Source organism: Pleurodeles waltl, chromosome 4_2 (genome assembly GCF_031143425.1).
Source record: "Pleurodeles waltl isolate 20211129_DDA chromosome 4_2, aPleWal1.hap1.20221129, whole genome shotgun sequence".
Lineage (NCBI taxonomy): Eukaryota > Metazoa > Chordata > Amphibia > Caudata > Salamandridae > Pleurodeles > Pleurodeles waltl.
Window position 1 is genome coordinate 1,056,352,964 of NC_090443.1, and position 12,968 is coordinate 1,056,365,931.

Below are 12,968 nucleotides of genomic sequence, written 5' to 3' on the forward strand. Positions count from 1 at the left end.
GCCCTTTGACACCAGTGTGCAGGGCCTCAGTGCCCAGTGTTTCGGGGCTGGCTGGTCTAGGGCCCTCTGCACAGTGCAGCCCCTGTGAAGACTGGCCTGGGTGTACCCTAGGGCAGTGCTGCCCCTGTGAAGACTGGCCTGGGTGTACCCTAGGGCAGTGCTGCCCCTGTGAAGACTGGCCTGGGTGTACCCTGGACAGTGCCGCTCCTGTGAAGACTGGCCTGGGTGTACCCTAGGGCAGTGCTGCCCCTGTGAAGACTGGCCTGGGTGTACCCTAGGGCAGTGCTGCCCCTGTGAAGACTGGCCTGGGTGCACCCTAGGGCAGTGCTGCCCCTGTGAAGACTGGCCTGGGTGTACCCTAGGGCAGTGCTGCCCCTGTGAAGACTGGCCTGGGTGCACCCTAGGGCAGTGCTGCCCCTGTGAAGACTGGCGTGGGTGTGCCCTTGGGCATTGACGTCCTGTAGAGACTGGCCTTCCCGTGTTACCCTGTACAGTGCCGCTCCTGTGAATACTGGCCTGGGTGTACCCTAGGGCAGTGCTGGCCCTGTGATTGCTGCCAGCATGCATTTCCTGCTGTATATGTTTATCTGTGTATATTACACCCTCTGATTCTGTGTTTTCCTTCTTGCAGTGGCACAGTACACCATCACCTACTTCAACCTCCGCGGTAAGTGACATATTGTCTCCTCTTTCAAGTACGCAGGAGCAGAAGTAGTTCTGCAGCTTTGCCATGTTGTGCCCTCGATGCCAGGGAAGGGCCCTGCTCCTACTGTGAAGCGGTGCAGCTCTATCTATGCTGTGGTTTGGCAGAGGCATGGCCTCATTGGCAGTGGTGTAACAACACTGGAGGGGGCCCCCTGCAAAGAACATGGAGAGGACCCCCTGTAGTGCTTTCCTCTTATTTAGTTTCTAAGCACTAACATAACACACCAGAAATGCACTTCTGAGGTCAAAGAAGACTTTTATTGTTGTTAATTCTTCCCCAACCCCAATTTTTATGTATGACGAATTAGTAGCTTTCAAGTCCGCGTTAATCAAACAAAATATATCAGTTTGCAATATACACAGCAGGTTATATTTATAAGATATTGAATGCAAAGCAAAACAAATACTTCACCGTGTGGGAACTATCTACAGCTTCATCTTTCTAAGGTCTGCAAGCTGATGACCCCTGTCAGCCGCGAGAAAGAGAGATTCATCTACCCACACGGGATTGCTGGCAGCTGGGGCCAAGCTCCAGCACGAGGTCCGGCAGATTCGAATCTGACTCTCTGCAGCCTGTTACATTCGTTACAAAGGTGTGCCCCCTCCTCTCAGACCTGGGAAACTGAGCAAGCCTTTTGGAGACTGGCCAGGTCTCCAAGACTACTCCTGTTCCCAAGCTCTAGCGAAGAAAAACAACACCCATGTACTCTCTCTTATCATGTCTAGTCTACTGTGAGAACAAAACATCTTGGTTCATCTTGTGCAAAAACACAGCTTGGAAAAATACAGCTTGGATTCTCAACTGCAATGTCTAACTCCACGTTAAAGGCAATAGGCAGCTAACCTAAATATCAAATGCAATGTCATGTTAAAGGCAATAGGCAGCTAACCTAAATATCAAATGCAATGTCTAGTGTCATGTCAAAGCCAATAAGCATCTAAGCTGAATACAAAATGCAATGTCTTATATCATGTCAAAGCCCATAGGCAGCTGAGCTGAATACAAAATGCAATGTATAATATCATGTCAAAGCCAATAGGCAGCTGAGCTGAATACAAAATGCAATGTATAATATCATGTCAAAGCCAATAGGCAGTTAAGCTGAATATAAAATGCAATATATAATATCATGGCAAAGCCAATAGGCAGAATATCTAATAGCATGTCAAAGTCAATAGGCAGCTAAACTGAATACATCATGTCAAAGCCAATAGGAATGCAATGTCAAAGCCAATAGGCGGCTAGACTGGATACAGCATGTCAAAGCCAATAGGCAGAATACAGAATGTAATGGCTAATGCAATGTCAAAGCCCATAGGCGGCTCAACTGAATACAGAAAGTAATGGCTAATGCCATGTCAAAGCCAATAGGCAGAATACAGAATGTAATGACTAATGCAATATCAAAGCCCATAGGGGGCTAAACTGAATACAGAAAGTAATGGCTAATGCCATGTCAAAGCCCATAGGCGGCTCAACTGAACAAAACATACCATGTGCTACTGGTGAACATTGAGCAACTAATATGCGCAGTGGTGAAACACAAAGTCATTGGTCAAAACAAACTCCATCAAATGGCAGTACACCCCACTACCCCACCTCCCCCCCACCTGACTCACTCAGGCCAGGTGCTGTGCTGATGGGGCCCCCTCGAGCTCGGGCACGCCCCCCGCAACGCAGGGGCTGCGGGGGCGTTTGCTACACCAGTGCTCATTGGTACAACAGTAGACTATGTCACTGTGTTCCCTCGAAGGCCGAGGAGTAGGGCTGCTACTATAGAAAGAGGAGACCTATATACTTGTCCCTCTGCTGCCCTCTGCTGTCTTGGAATAGAATTACAGACTTGCCATTATGTGCTTTCTGTAGTCAGCAGTGACACTGTCAGTCCCCTGTTAGCAGTGATCAGAACTAAAGCTAGCAAATTGTCTTCCCCTCCTTTGTCATTGAATAGAACTACACCCTCAGTGCTATATACCCACTGTTTCTGTACCTATGCCACTATCAGCCTTTTATAGCCAGATTGTAAAATCACAGCTATATCGTGGCCTGTCTGCTGTTGCCTCGGAGCAGCACTACAGTTATGTCCTGGTCAGCCTTCCGTGGCCCCATTAGAGCTACAGTTATTTCATGATCGGGTCCCTCCAGACATTCAGTGGTGGGCCTGTTCTGTATGCTCGTTCAGGAAATTTACAGTTATTTCCTGGTCCACTCTCTGTTCATTGAGTAAATCTGCAGTTATATCCTGGGCCGCTCTCTATGGAAATTGATTAAATCTATAATTATGTCCTGGTCCGGTCTCTTTGGTCATTGATTGAATCTATAATTATGTCCTGGTCTGGCATCTATGGTCATTGATTAAATCTATAGTTATGTCCTGGTCCGGTCTCTATGGTCATTGATTGAATCTATAATTATGTCCTGGTCTGGCATCTATGGTCATTGATTAAATCTATAGTTATGTCCTGGTCCGGTCTCTATGGTCATTGATTAAATCTATAGTTATGACCTGGTCCGCTCTCTATGGTCATTGAGTAAATCTATAGTTATGTCCTGGTCCACCCTCTATGGTCATTGTGTGAAAATATAGTTATGTCCTGTTGCGCTCTCTATGGTAATTGAATAAGTCTAGAGTTATGTCCTGGTCAGCCTTCCATGGCCCCATTTGAGGTACAGTTATTCCATGATCTGGCCCCTCCAGAGATTCAGTGGTGGGCCTGTTCTGTATGCTCTTTGAGGAAATTTACAGTTATGTCCTGGTCCGCTCTCTATGATAATTGAATAAATCTACGGTTATATCCTGGTCCGGTCTCTATGGTCATTGAATAAATCTCTAGTTATGTCCTGGTCCACTCTCTGTGGTCATTGAATAAATCTACAGGTATGTCCTGGTCCGCGGTCTGTGGTCATTGATTAAATCTATAATCATTTACTGGTCCGTTCTCTATAGTCATTGATTAAGTATATACTTTTTTCCTGGTCCGCTCCCTATGGTCATTGAATAAATCTATAGTTATTTTCTAGTCCCCTTTCCATGGTCATTGAGTAAATCTACGGTTATGTCCTGGTCTGCTGTCAATGGTCATTGAATAAATCTCTAGATATGGCCTGGTCCGCTCTCTATGGTCATTGAGTAAATGTACAGTTATTTTCTGCTCTGCTCTTTATGGTCATTGACTAAATCTACAGATATGTCCTGATCTGCTTTTTATGGTCATTAAGTAAATTGACAGTTTGTCTTGATCCGCTCTTTATGGCAATTGAGTAAATCTACAGTTATGTCGTGGTTCTCTCTCTATGGTTATTGATTAAACCTACAGTTATGTCCTGGTTTTCTCTCTATGGTCTGTGAGAAACTCTATAGTTATGTCCTGGTGCACTCTCTATAGTCATTGAGTAAATCTTTAGTTATGTCCTGGTCCGCTCTCTGTGGTCATTGAGTAAATCTACAGTTGTGTCCTGGTCAGCTCTCTATGGTCATTGATTACATCTATAGTTATGTACTGGTCCACTCTCCACGGTCATTGATTACATCTATAGTGATGCCTGGTCCAATCTATCGTCATTAATTAAATCTATAGTTATATCCTGGTCCGCTCTCTATGGTCATTGATTAAATCTATAGTTATGCCCTGGTCCTCTGTCCATGGTCATTGAGTAATTCTACAGTTATGTCCTGGTTCGCGCTCTATGGTCATTGAGTACATTTTTGGTTATGTCCTGGTCTGCTCTCTATGGTCATTGATTAAATCTCTAGTTATGTCCTGATCCACTCTATGGTCATTAATTAAATGTATAGTTATGTCCTGGTCCGGTCTCTGTGGTCATTGAGTAAATGTATAGTTATATCCTGATCCGCGCTCTCTCGTCATTCAGTAAATCTACAGTTATGTCCTGGTCCGCTCTCTCCGATCATTGAGTAAATCTCTAGTTACTTCCTGCTCCGCTCTCTATGGTCATTGAGTAAATCTACAGTTATGTCCTGGCCCGCTCTCTATGGTCATTGAAAAAATCTATAGTTATGTCCTGGTCCACTCTGTCTGGTCATTGAGTAAATCTATAGTTATTCCCTTGTCCGCCCTCTATGATCATTGAGTAAATCTACAGTTATGTCCTGGTCCGCCATCTATGGTCATTGTGTGAATCTACAGTTATGTCCTGTTCCGCCATCTATGGTCATTGAGTAAATCCACAGTTATTTCCTGGTCCTCTCTCTATGGTCATTGATTAAATCTATAGTTATACCCTGCTTGCTCTTTATGGTCATTTATTAAATCTATAGTCTTGTCCTGGTCCACTCTCTATTGTCATTGAATAAATCTATAGTTATGCCCTTGTCTGCCCTCTATGGTCATTGAGTAAATCTACAGTTATGTCCTGGTCCACCATCTATGGTTATTGAGTAAATCTATAGTTATGTCCTGGTCCTCTCTCTATGGTCATTGATTAAATCTATAGTTATACCCTGGTCTGCTCTTTATGGTCATTGAGTACATCTATAGTCGTTTCCTAGTCCGCTTTCTATGGTCACTGATTAAATCTATAGTTATGTCCTGGTCCACTCTCTATGGTCATTGAGTAAATCTATAGTTATTTCCTAGTCCGCTCTCTATGGTCACTGATTAAATCTATAGTTATGTGCTGGTCCACTCTCTATGGTCATTGAGTAAATCTATGATTACGTCCTGGTCCGCTCTCTATGGTCATTGATTAAATCTATAGTTTTGTCTTGGTCCACTCTCTAATGTCATTGATTAAATCTATAGTTATGTCCTGGTCTGCCATCTGTGGTCTTTGAGTAAATCTATAGTTATGTCCTGGTCTGCTCTCTATGGTAATTGATTAAATCTACAGTTATGCCCTGGTCTGCTCTCTATGGTCATTGAGTAAATCTATAGTTATGTCATGGTATGCTCTCTATGGTCATTGAGTAAATCTACAGTTATGTCCTGGTCCGCTCTCTATGGTCATTGATTAAATCTATAGTTATACCCTGCTTGCTCTTTATGGTCATTTATTAAATCTATAGGCTTGTCCTGGTCCACTCTCTATTGTCATTGAATAAATCTATAGTTATGTCATGGTATGCTCTCTATGGTCATTGAGTAAATCTACAGTTATGTCCTGGTCCGCTCTCTATGGTCATTGAGTAAATCTACAGTTATGTCTTGGTACGCTCTCTATGGTCATTGAGTAAATCTACAGTTATTTCCTAGTCCGCTCTCTATTGTAATTGAGTAAATCTATAGTTATGTCCTGGTCCGCTCTCTATGGTCATTGAGTAAATCTACAATGTTGTCCTGGTCCAGTCTCTATGGTCATTGAGTAAATCTACAGTTATGTCCTGGTCTGCTCTGTATGGTAATTGAGTAAATCTATAGTTATGTCCTGGTCCGCTCTCTACTGTCATTGAGTAAATCTATAGTTATGTCCTGGTCGGCTGTTTATGTTCATTGATTAAATCTACTATTATATCCTGGCCTGCTTGCTAAGGTCATTCAGTAAATCTACAGTTGGGAGCTCTCCTTTGAAATACTTGCTACATTTAAATATACATATTTTATTGTGCTTTTTCTTATTATACTATCTAATATCCACACCTTAAAAAAGTAAACACAACTCAAAACCAATTTATGGAGCAACGTTCTACTTGCTCCGACGTTAGTCCTTCATAAATCATATCCATTTCTGCCCACATTTATGTACCCGTACTAGTCCACTCGGCTTATTTAAACCTCCTTTATTATTTGAGTGGTTATTCCAGTTGATAAACTCCAAAGTTTTTCAAAAATTATTTCACAGTCTTAGTTGGAAATCCCATCCATTCCATCCTTTTCTTAAGCAGCCAGTCTTCCTCAAAGTATGTGTTTGAAAAAAATGAAGTTACACAAACCTTTTTTAAAAGTAGGTAGTGGGCCCATGGACCAATTCCTACTCCTAAAAAATGTTTATCAACATTCACAAAGGGGAAGGTGTCCCTTAGGAATGGGTTTGCAAATGGTTTACCACCTCCTTTGAGTTGGTGGTAAAATATTAATGTTTTGCCACCACAATTTGGTCGCAAACCATTCATACAAGCCATAATTATTCAGCCATTAACACGCCCCTTCCAAATAGTGATTCTAAATGGTGCCCTAAACCCTTTTAATGATTCAAAAAACCTTTTCTGAATTGTTAAATTGCTTTAGTTAACTTGAAGAAGGGTTTTAGCATTTGCAAATTCTCTGATTTATCGAATCAGAGGGTTTGCGAATGCTAAAACCCTTTCTAGACTAAACTCCTGTTTCTTCGTATACTGATTCCATGCATTTGTTTTCTTACATATTAATTACCAAAGTATCTACAGCAAGTTACCTTTGGTAAACGGGGAGAATGAAACCCCCTTCTCCTAATATTCCGCCTGTAATGCTGTACCATTATAGAGACCACCTGTGACTCAAAGGTTTATTAATTTACGGCTAGTCCGTTCAGTTCCTTGAGCAAGTACTGCTGTCAAGCTTAGGTTTTCGTGAATACGTATAACAGCCACGACAGGACGATTCTAAGATGACGTGTAAAGAAACAGCAAACAGTTTATTCTACAAACTGTTTCATAAGGTACAGTCTTCGGTCTGGGGAGAATGTCGCTTAACCAACAGTCTAACGTGGAGGTGGCGCCCAATGCGCACTGAGGTGGAGTCACTATATTTTGTGACTCGAGAGCTTCTTTGAAGGAAAAACAAGCTGCAAACGTCCCACCCCAATACTTCATGGCAGGAGTATGCAAAGCTTGTGAATCTACAGCTCTAGTCGATATAGACAGATGCTTACATGGTAAGTTGTTGCTTGGGCCCGTCTCCATCTCAAGCCTCTTCTTCACCTCCCTCTAGCTCACTGGTCACCGGGATGACCAAGCTTTGGGACAAGGACCCTGGTGTCACTCACGCTAAAGCAGAACCGGGCTGGATATGGACAGTTTGGTCAGGGGCGTGCTGCTAAATTCTGCAAGTTGTGGTTACTCCATATGTGAATCAGTGGGAGTCGGGAGCGTCCCTTGGGGAGGTGCAGGTTAATCGTGTTGGTGCCCTGTGGATTCCAATCGCTCTTCAAATTGAAGGGAATTGGCAGAGATAGAGAGAGGTGTTCGTGCTTTAGCTCCTCTGGTTCAAGGGAAATAAATCTTAGTAAAGGGACAACCAGATAGGCGAGAGTTACATAAACCACCAGGGGAGGTGCCAGAAGGAAGGGTCTGGAAGAAGTAGCCCAAAATATAGGATTATGGGCGAAAGGTCAACTTCTCTCCCTGTAAGCAATGTATATTCCAGGCTGTGACAACCACCAGGTGGACGGTCGTAGCAGAAACATTAAGCTGGAAAGGGAGGCGTTGCATTGGCTGGTGGTGGAGCTTGGTCACACGTGGCCAGAAAACTTTGCCTTCCTGTGCACAGACTTACCAACTTGGCACTGAAACAGTGGACACTCAGACATGGGCAGTGGATGCCTTGTCTCACAGGCGGCCAAGGGGTCTGCTCCTCGCCCTTCCTTCCGGTCACTTTCTCCGCATGGCGCGTCAGAAGCCTTGGGAGGCGAGGGTATTGCGGATCTTGGTGGCATCTCTTTGGCCAAAAAAAAGCATCAAGAACTGTTCTTTGCGATGCTGATGCTGTGATTCAGGGTAATGGTTCCCAACCTTTTGACTTCTTTGGACCCCCACTTTATCATTACTGGAACCCAGGGACCCCCACTGAATCATTATTGGAATCCGGGGACCCCCCCCCTACTGAGACATTACTGAAAGCTGGGGACCTAATCTGTTAATATTATTTAATTTTCTGAGTAGTCGTGCACCCCCTGAGGAGGCTTCATGGACCCCCGGGGGGCCCCGGACCACAGGTGGGGAAACCACTGATTCAGGGTACATTTATTTAAAATAACTGTATTAGGGCACTATTGAGTGTAAATTAACTGAAAATGTTTGTAAACAAAATTAAAGAAAATTAAAGAAAAGAAGGATAGGGATGGAGCCGGGGGCAGTGGGGAGGAAAGGAGAGGTAACTGAGATAGGTGAGAAGAAGGGGAACGGGTGGGGAAGACAGTGAAGGGGCGGAGGAGATGGCAACAGAAATGGAGTCCGCAGGAAGATCTGGAAGAGACCTGGAAACAGGTGACGGATGTTCCCTTTCACACTTTATCCAGTGTCCCTGGGGACCTTCTCTCAGGAGGAGACCTCCCACCCCTGGTCCTCCACTGAAGAAGGCGGGCTTGCTTTGGGCATGGTCTATGCAGACAGGAGCTCTACCCGCGCTGCAAGTGGACTTTTGGTCTAACTTTACCTTTGTGAATAGGGCCCTCGGCTGTTAAGTATTCAGATTATGAAAATAATGTTTTTGTTTTTCTGCTCTTAGCGTTAAGATATCAGGCAGCTGCTTTGCTGCCATTTATGGTACCAGACATGCTTCTGGGAGAATTTCCCTGTAGTTCTCTCTTTATTATTGTTACATTTTTATGTGTCTGTCATGGGAGTGGGAGGCGAGGATGTACTTTCATTGGAAGCAGGGACAATGTGACTGCAGAATGAATGAGCATAGTTTAATGCTTGTGAGAGACAAGTGAAGTAATCTAGCAGATAATTAATTAGCTTTTTGTGCAAATTGCTACTAACTGCAGGCCCATGGTAAAGCAAAGACTTGAACAGCCAAGAGTGAAGGCCTTCTTTCACAGTAATGCCCATTCATTAACCTGGTCTTCTAATTCACATAACAGATGCTGAATGAGGCCAGCACCATTGTCACTAGTGTGTTGTCTCTTCTGAGAGTTATGGCTTTGGTCCCCTCAGCTGCAGTGCAGGAAGTAGAGGTGTGAGACACAGATTATAGTGCTGGAGTTTGACAGATGGCTGGAGCGGGAGAGATGGAGGCCTCACTTCCCCTGCTTGTAACAGGGTCCACTGCAGCCTTGCTGCATCGCTGCATTCACGTGCAGTAGGGTCTGCTGGAAGGTCTCAGGGCTTCTCTCTTCTCTTTCAACATGCTTCGGAGGCATCACTGGGATCTTTGTTAACCATGCGGCTGCTGCTCTCAAGAGATGTCTGCTGGAAGGTCTCACGGCTTCTCTCTTCTCTTCCAACATGCTTCGGATGCATCACTGGGATCTTTGTTAATCGAATTGAGGCCCTCAGGAGCTCTCACGTGAAAGGTTTCATGGTCTCGTTCTTTTTCCACATGGTTTGGAGACATCGCTGGGATCTTTTTTAGTCAATTTGCTGTCCTCTGGAGTTGTCATGTGAAAGGTTTCAGGGACTCTTTGTTCTTTTGCACATGGTTTGGAGGCATCTCTGGGATCTTTGTCAATCGAATTGGTGCCCTCGGGAGCAGTCATGTGAAAAGTTTGAGAGTATCTTTGTTAGTCAAGTTGCCGTCCTCTGGAGCTGTCATGTAAAAGGTTTCAGGGACTCTTTGCTCTTTTTCCATATGGTTTGGCGACATCACTGGGATCCTTGTTAGTCAAGTTACTGTCCTCTGGAGCTGTCCAATTAAAGGTTTCAGAGACTCAGTGGCCCCACTCCAATTAGGTTTTTGGGTATTTCTCACATGGCCTTCCAACTGTCCATAATGCTCAGTACTGAATGTTTGGGGTCTAATGCCCCTTGGTGCCCAACACCGTGCCAGTCAGCAATCACTGTAGCAATCCAGATGATGTGTAAAAAGGAGCACAGACAGTCGGAGAAGTTGCTTTAAACATCTGCCGTAACCTGGCTGGATGGTAACATACCTTACGGAGGTACTTAAACTGTATAAGCCTCAGGCATTGGTGGGGAGGGGGGAGGTGGCCAGACTGCACAGGGCCATTTACACCTCCAAACATTCTTCATCATCAGGTCTCCCCAGATCTCGCTTCCACCTTCTCTCAACTGCACAAGGGGATCTGGTGCTTTGAGTAGTAACAGCTTGTAGACCACGGATATGCTCTTTTGATCTAGCTTGCCCATCGTGAGTTTGGCGACTGTCGGCCTGAAATCGGGAACTGCCTCTAATTTCTCTTTATCCGCTTCTAGTGCATGGGAGCTGCAGGTCCCTAAAGAATTGTTTTATATTAAGGGCATATTAGGTTGCTACCTCTTCAGTTGTTTTAATGTTGCTTGATGCCCAAACGTTCCGCAGTTTGGAGATACCAGTGAGGTCTCAGGAATGGAATCCCTCCAAGGCAGCCACTGGGGAGAGCCACGTCCCATGCCACAAGGTGCTGCCCTGTGTTAACTTCCCCTGCCATTTAATTTGTGTAGGAAAGTACCATCTTGCCTGGCATGTTACCCCCATTTTTCACTGTATATATGTTGTTTTAGTTGTATGTGTCACTGGGACCCTGCCAGCCAGGGCCCCAGTGCTCATAAGTGTGCCCTGTATGTGTTCCCTGTGTGATGACTAACTGTCTCATTGAGGCTCTGCTAATCAGAACCTCAGTGGTTATGCTCTCTCATTTCTTTCAAATTGTCACTAGCAGGCTAGTGACCAATTTTACCAATTTACATTGGCTTACTTGAACACCCTTATAATTCCCTAGTATAGGGTACTGAGGTACCCAGGGTATTGGGGTTCCAGGAGATCCCTATGGGCTGCAGCATTTCTTTTGCCACCCATAGGGAGCTCTGACAATTCTTACACAGGCCTGCCACTGCAGCCTGAGTGAAATAACGTCCACGTTATTTCACAGCCATTTTACACTGCACTTAAGTAACTTATAAGTCACCTATATGTCTAACCTTTACCTGGTAAAGGTTAGGTGCAAAGTTACTTAGTGTGAGGGCACCCTGGCACTAGCCAAGGTGCCCCCACATTGTTCAGGGCCAATTCTCCGGACTTTGTGAGTGCGGGGACACCATTACACGCGTCCACTACATATAGGTCACTGCCTATATGTAGCTTCACAATGGTAACTCCGAATATGGCCATGTAACATGTTTATGATCATGGAATTGCCCCCTCTATGCCATGCTGGCATAGTTGGCACAATCCCATGATCCCAGTGGTCTGTAGCACAGACCCTGGTACTGCCAAACTGCCTTTCCTGGGGTTTCACTGCAGCTGCTGCTGCTGCCAACCACTCAGACAGGCTTCTGCCCTCCTGGGGTCCAGCCAGGCCTGGCCCAGGATGGCAGAACAAAGGACTTCCTCTGAGAGAGGGTGTTATACCCTCTCCCTTTGGAAAATGGTGTGAAGGCAGGGGAGGAGTAGCCTCCCCCAGCCTCTGGAAATGCTTTCATGGGCACACATGGTGCCCATTTCTGCATAAGCCAGTCTACACCGGTTCACGGACCCCTTAGCCCTGCTCTGGCGCGAAACTGGACAAAGGAAAGGGGAGTGACCACTCCCCTGACCTGCACCTCCCCTGGGAGGTGCCCAGAGCTCCTCCAGTGTGCTCCAGACCTCTGCCATCTTGGAAACAGAGGTGCTGCTGGCACACTGGACTGCTCTGAGTGGCCAGTGCCATCAGGTGACGTCAGAGACTCCTTCTGATAGGCTCCTTTAGGTGTTGCTAGCCTATCGTCTCTCCTAAGTAGCCAAACCCTCTTTTCTGCGTATTTAGGGTCTCTGCTTTGGGGATTTCCTTAGATAATGAATGCAAGAGCTCATCCGAGTTCCTCTGCATCTCTCTCTTCACCTTCTGCCAAGGAATCGACTGCTGACCGCGCTGGAAGCCTGCAAAACTGCAACAAAGTAGCAAAGACGACTACTGCAACTCTGTAACGCTGATCCTGCCGCCTTCTCAACTGTTTTCCTGGTGGTGCATGCTGTGAGGGTAGTCTGCCTCCTCTCTGCACTAGAAGCTCCGAAGAAATCTCCCGTGGGTCGAAGGAATCGTCCCCCTGCAACCGCAGGCACCAAAGAACTGCATCACCGGTACCCTGGGTCTCCTCTCAGCACGACGAGCGAGGTCCCTTGAATCCAGCAACTCTGTCCAAGTGACTCCCACAGTCCAGTGACTCTTCAGTCCAAGTTTGGTGGAGGTAAGTCCTTGCCTCCCCACGCCAGACTGCATTGCTGGGAACCGCGACTTTTGCAGCTACTCCGGCCTCCGTGCAATTCCGGCGGAAATCCTTTGTGCACAGTCCAGCCTGGGTCCACGGCACTCTAACCTGCATTGCACGACCTCCTAAGTTGTCCTCCGGCGACGTGGGACTCCTTTGTGCGACTTCGGGTGAGCACAGTTTCACGCATCTTTGTAGTGCCTGTTTCGGGCACTTCTGCGGGGGCTTCCTGCTGCTGAGAGGGCTCCTTGTCTTGCTCGA

General features: G+C 45.7%; 1 protein-coding gene across 1 annotated transcript in view; it reads left to right on the top strand.

Annotated features, from left to right (window-relative positions):
• Nucleotides 1-12,968, top strand: part of LOC138293742 (glutathione S-transferase P 1-like) — a 74,194-nt gene that overhangs the window by 26,762 nt on the left and 34,464 nt on the right. The window contains exon 2 of the mRNA XM_069233080.1: nucleotides 632-667. Within this exon, the coding sequence (XP_069089181.1) occupies nucleotides 632-667 (36 nt within the window). The remainder of the gene's footprint in view (nucleotides 1-631; nucleotides 668-12,968) is intronic.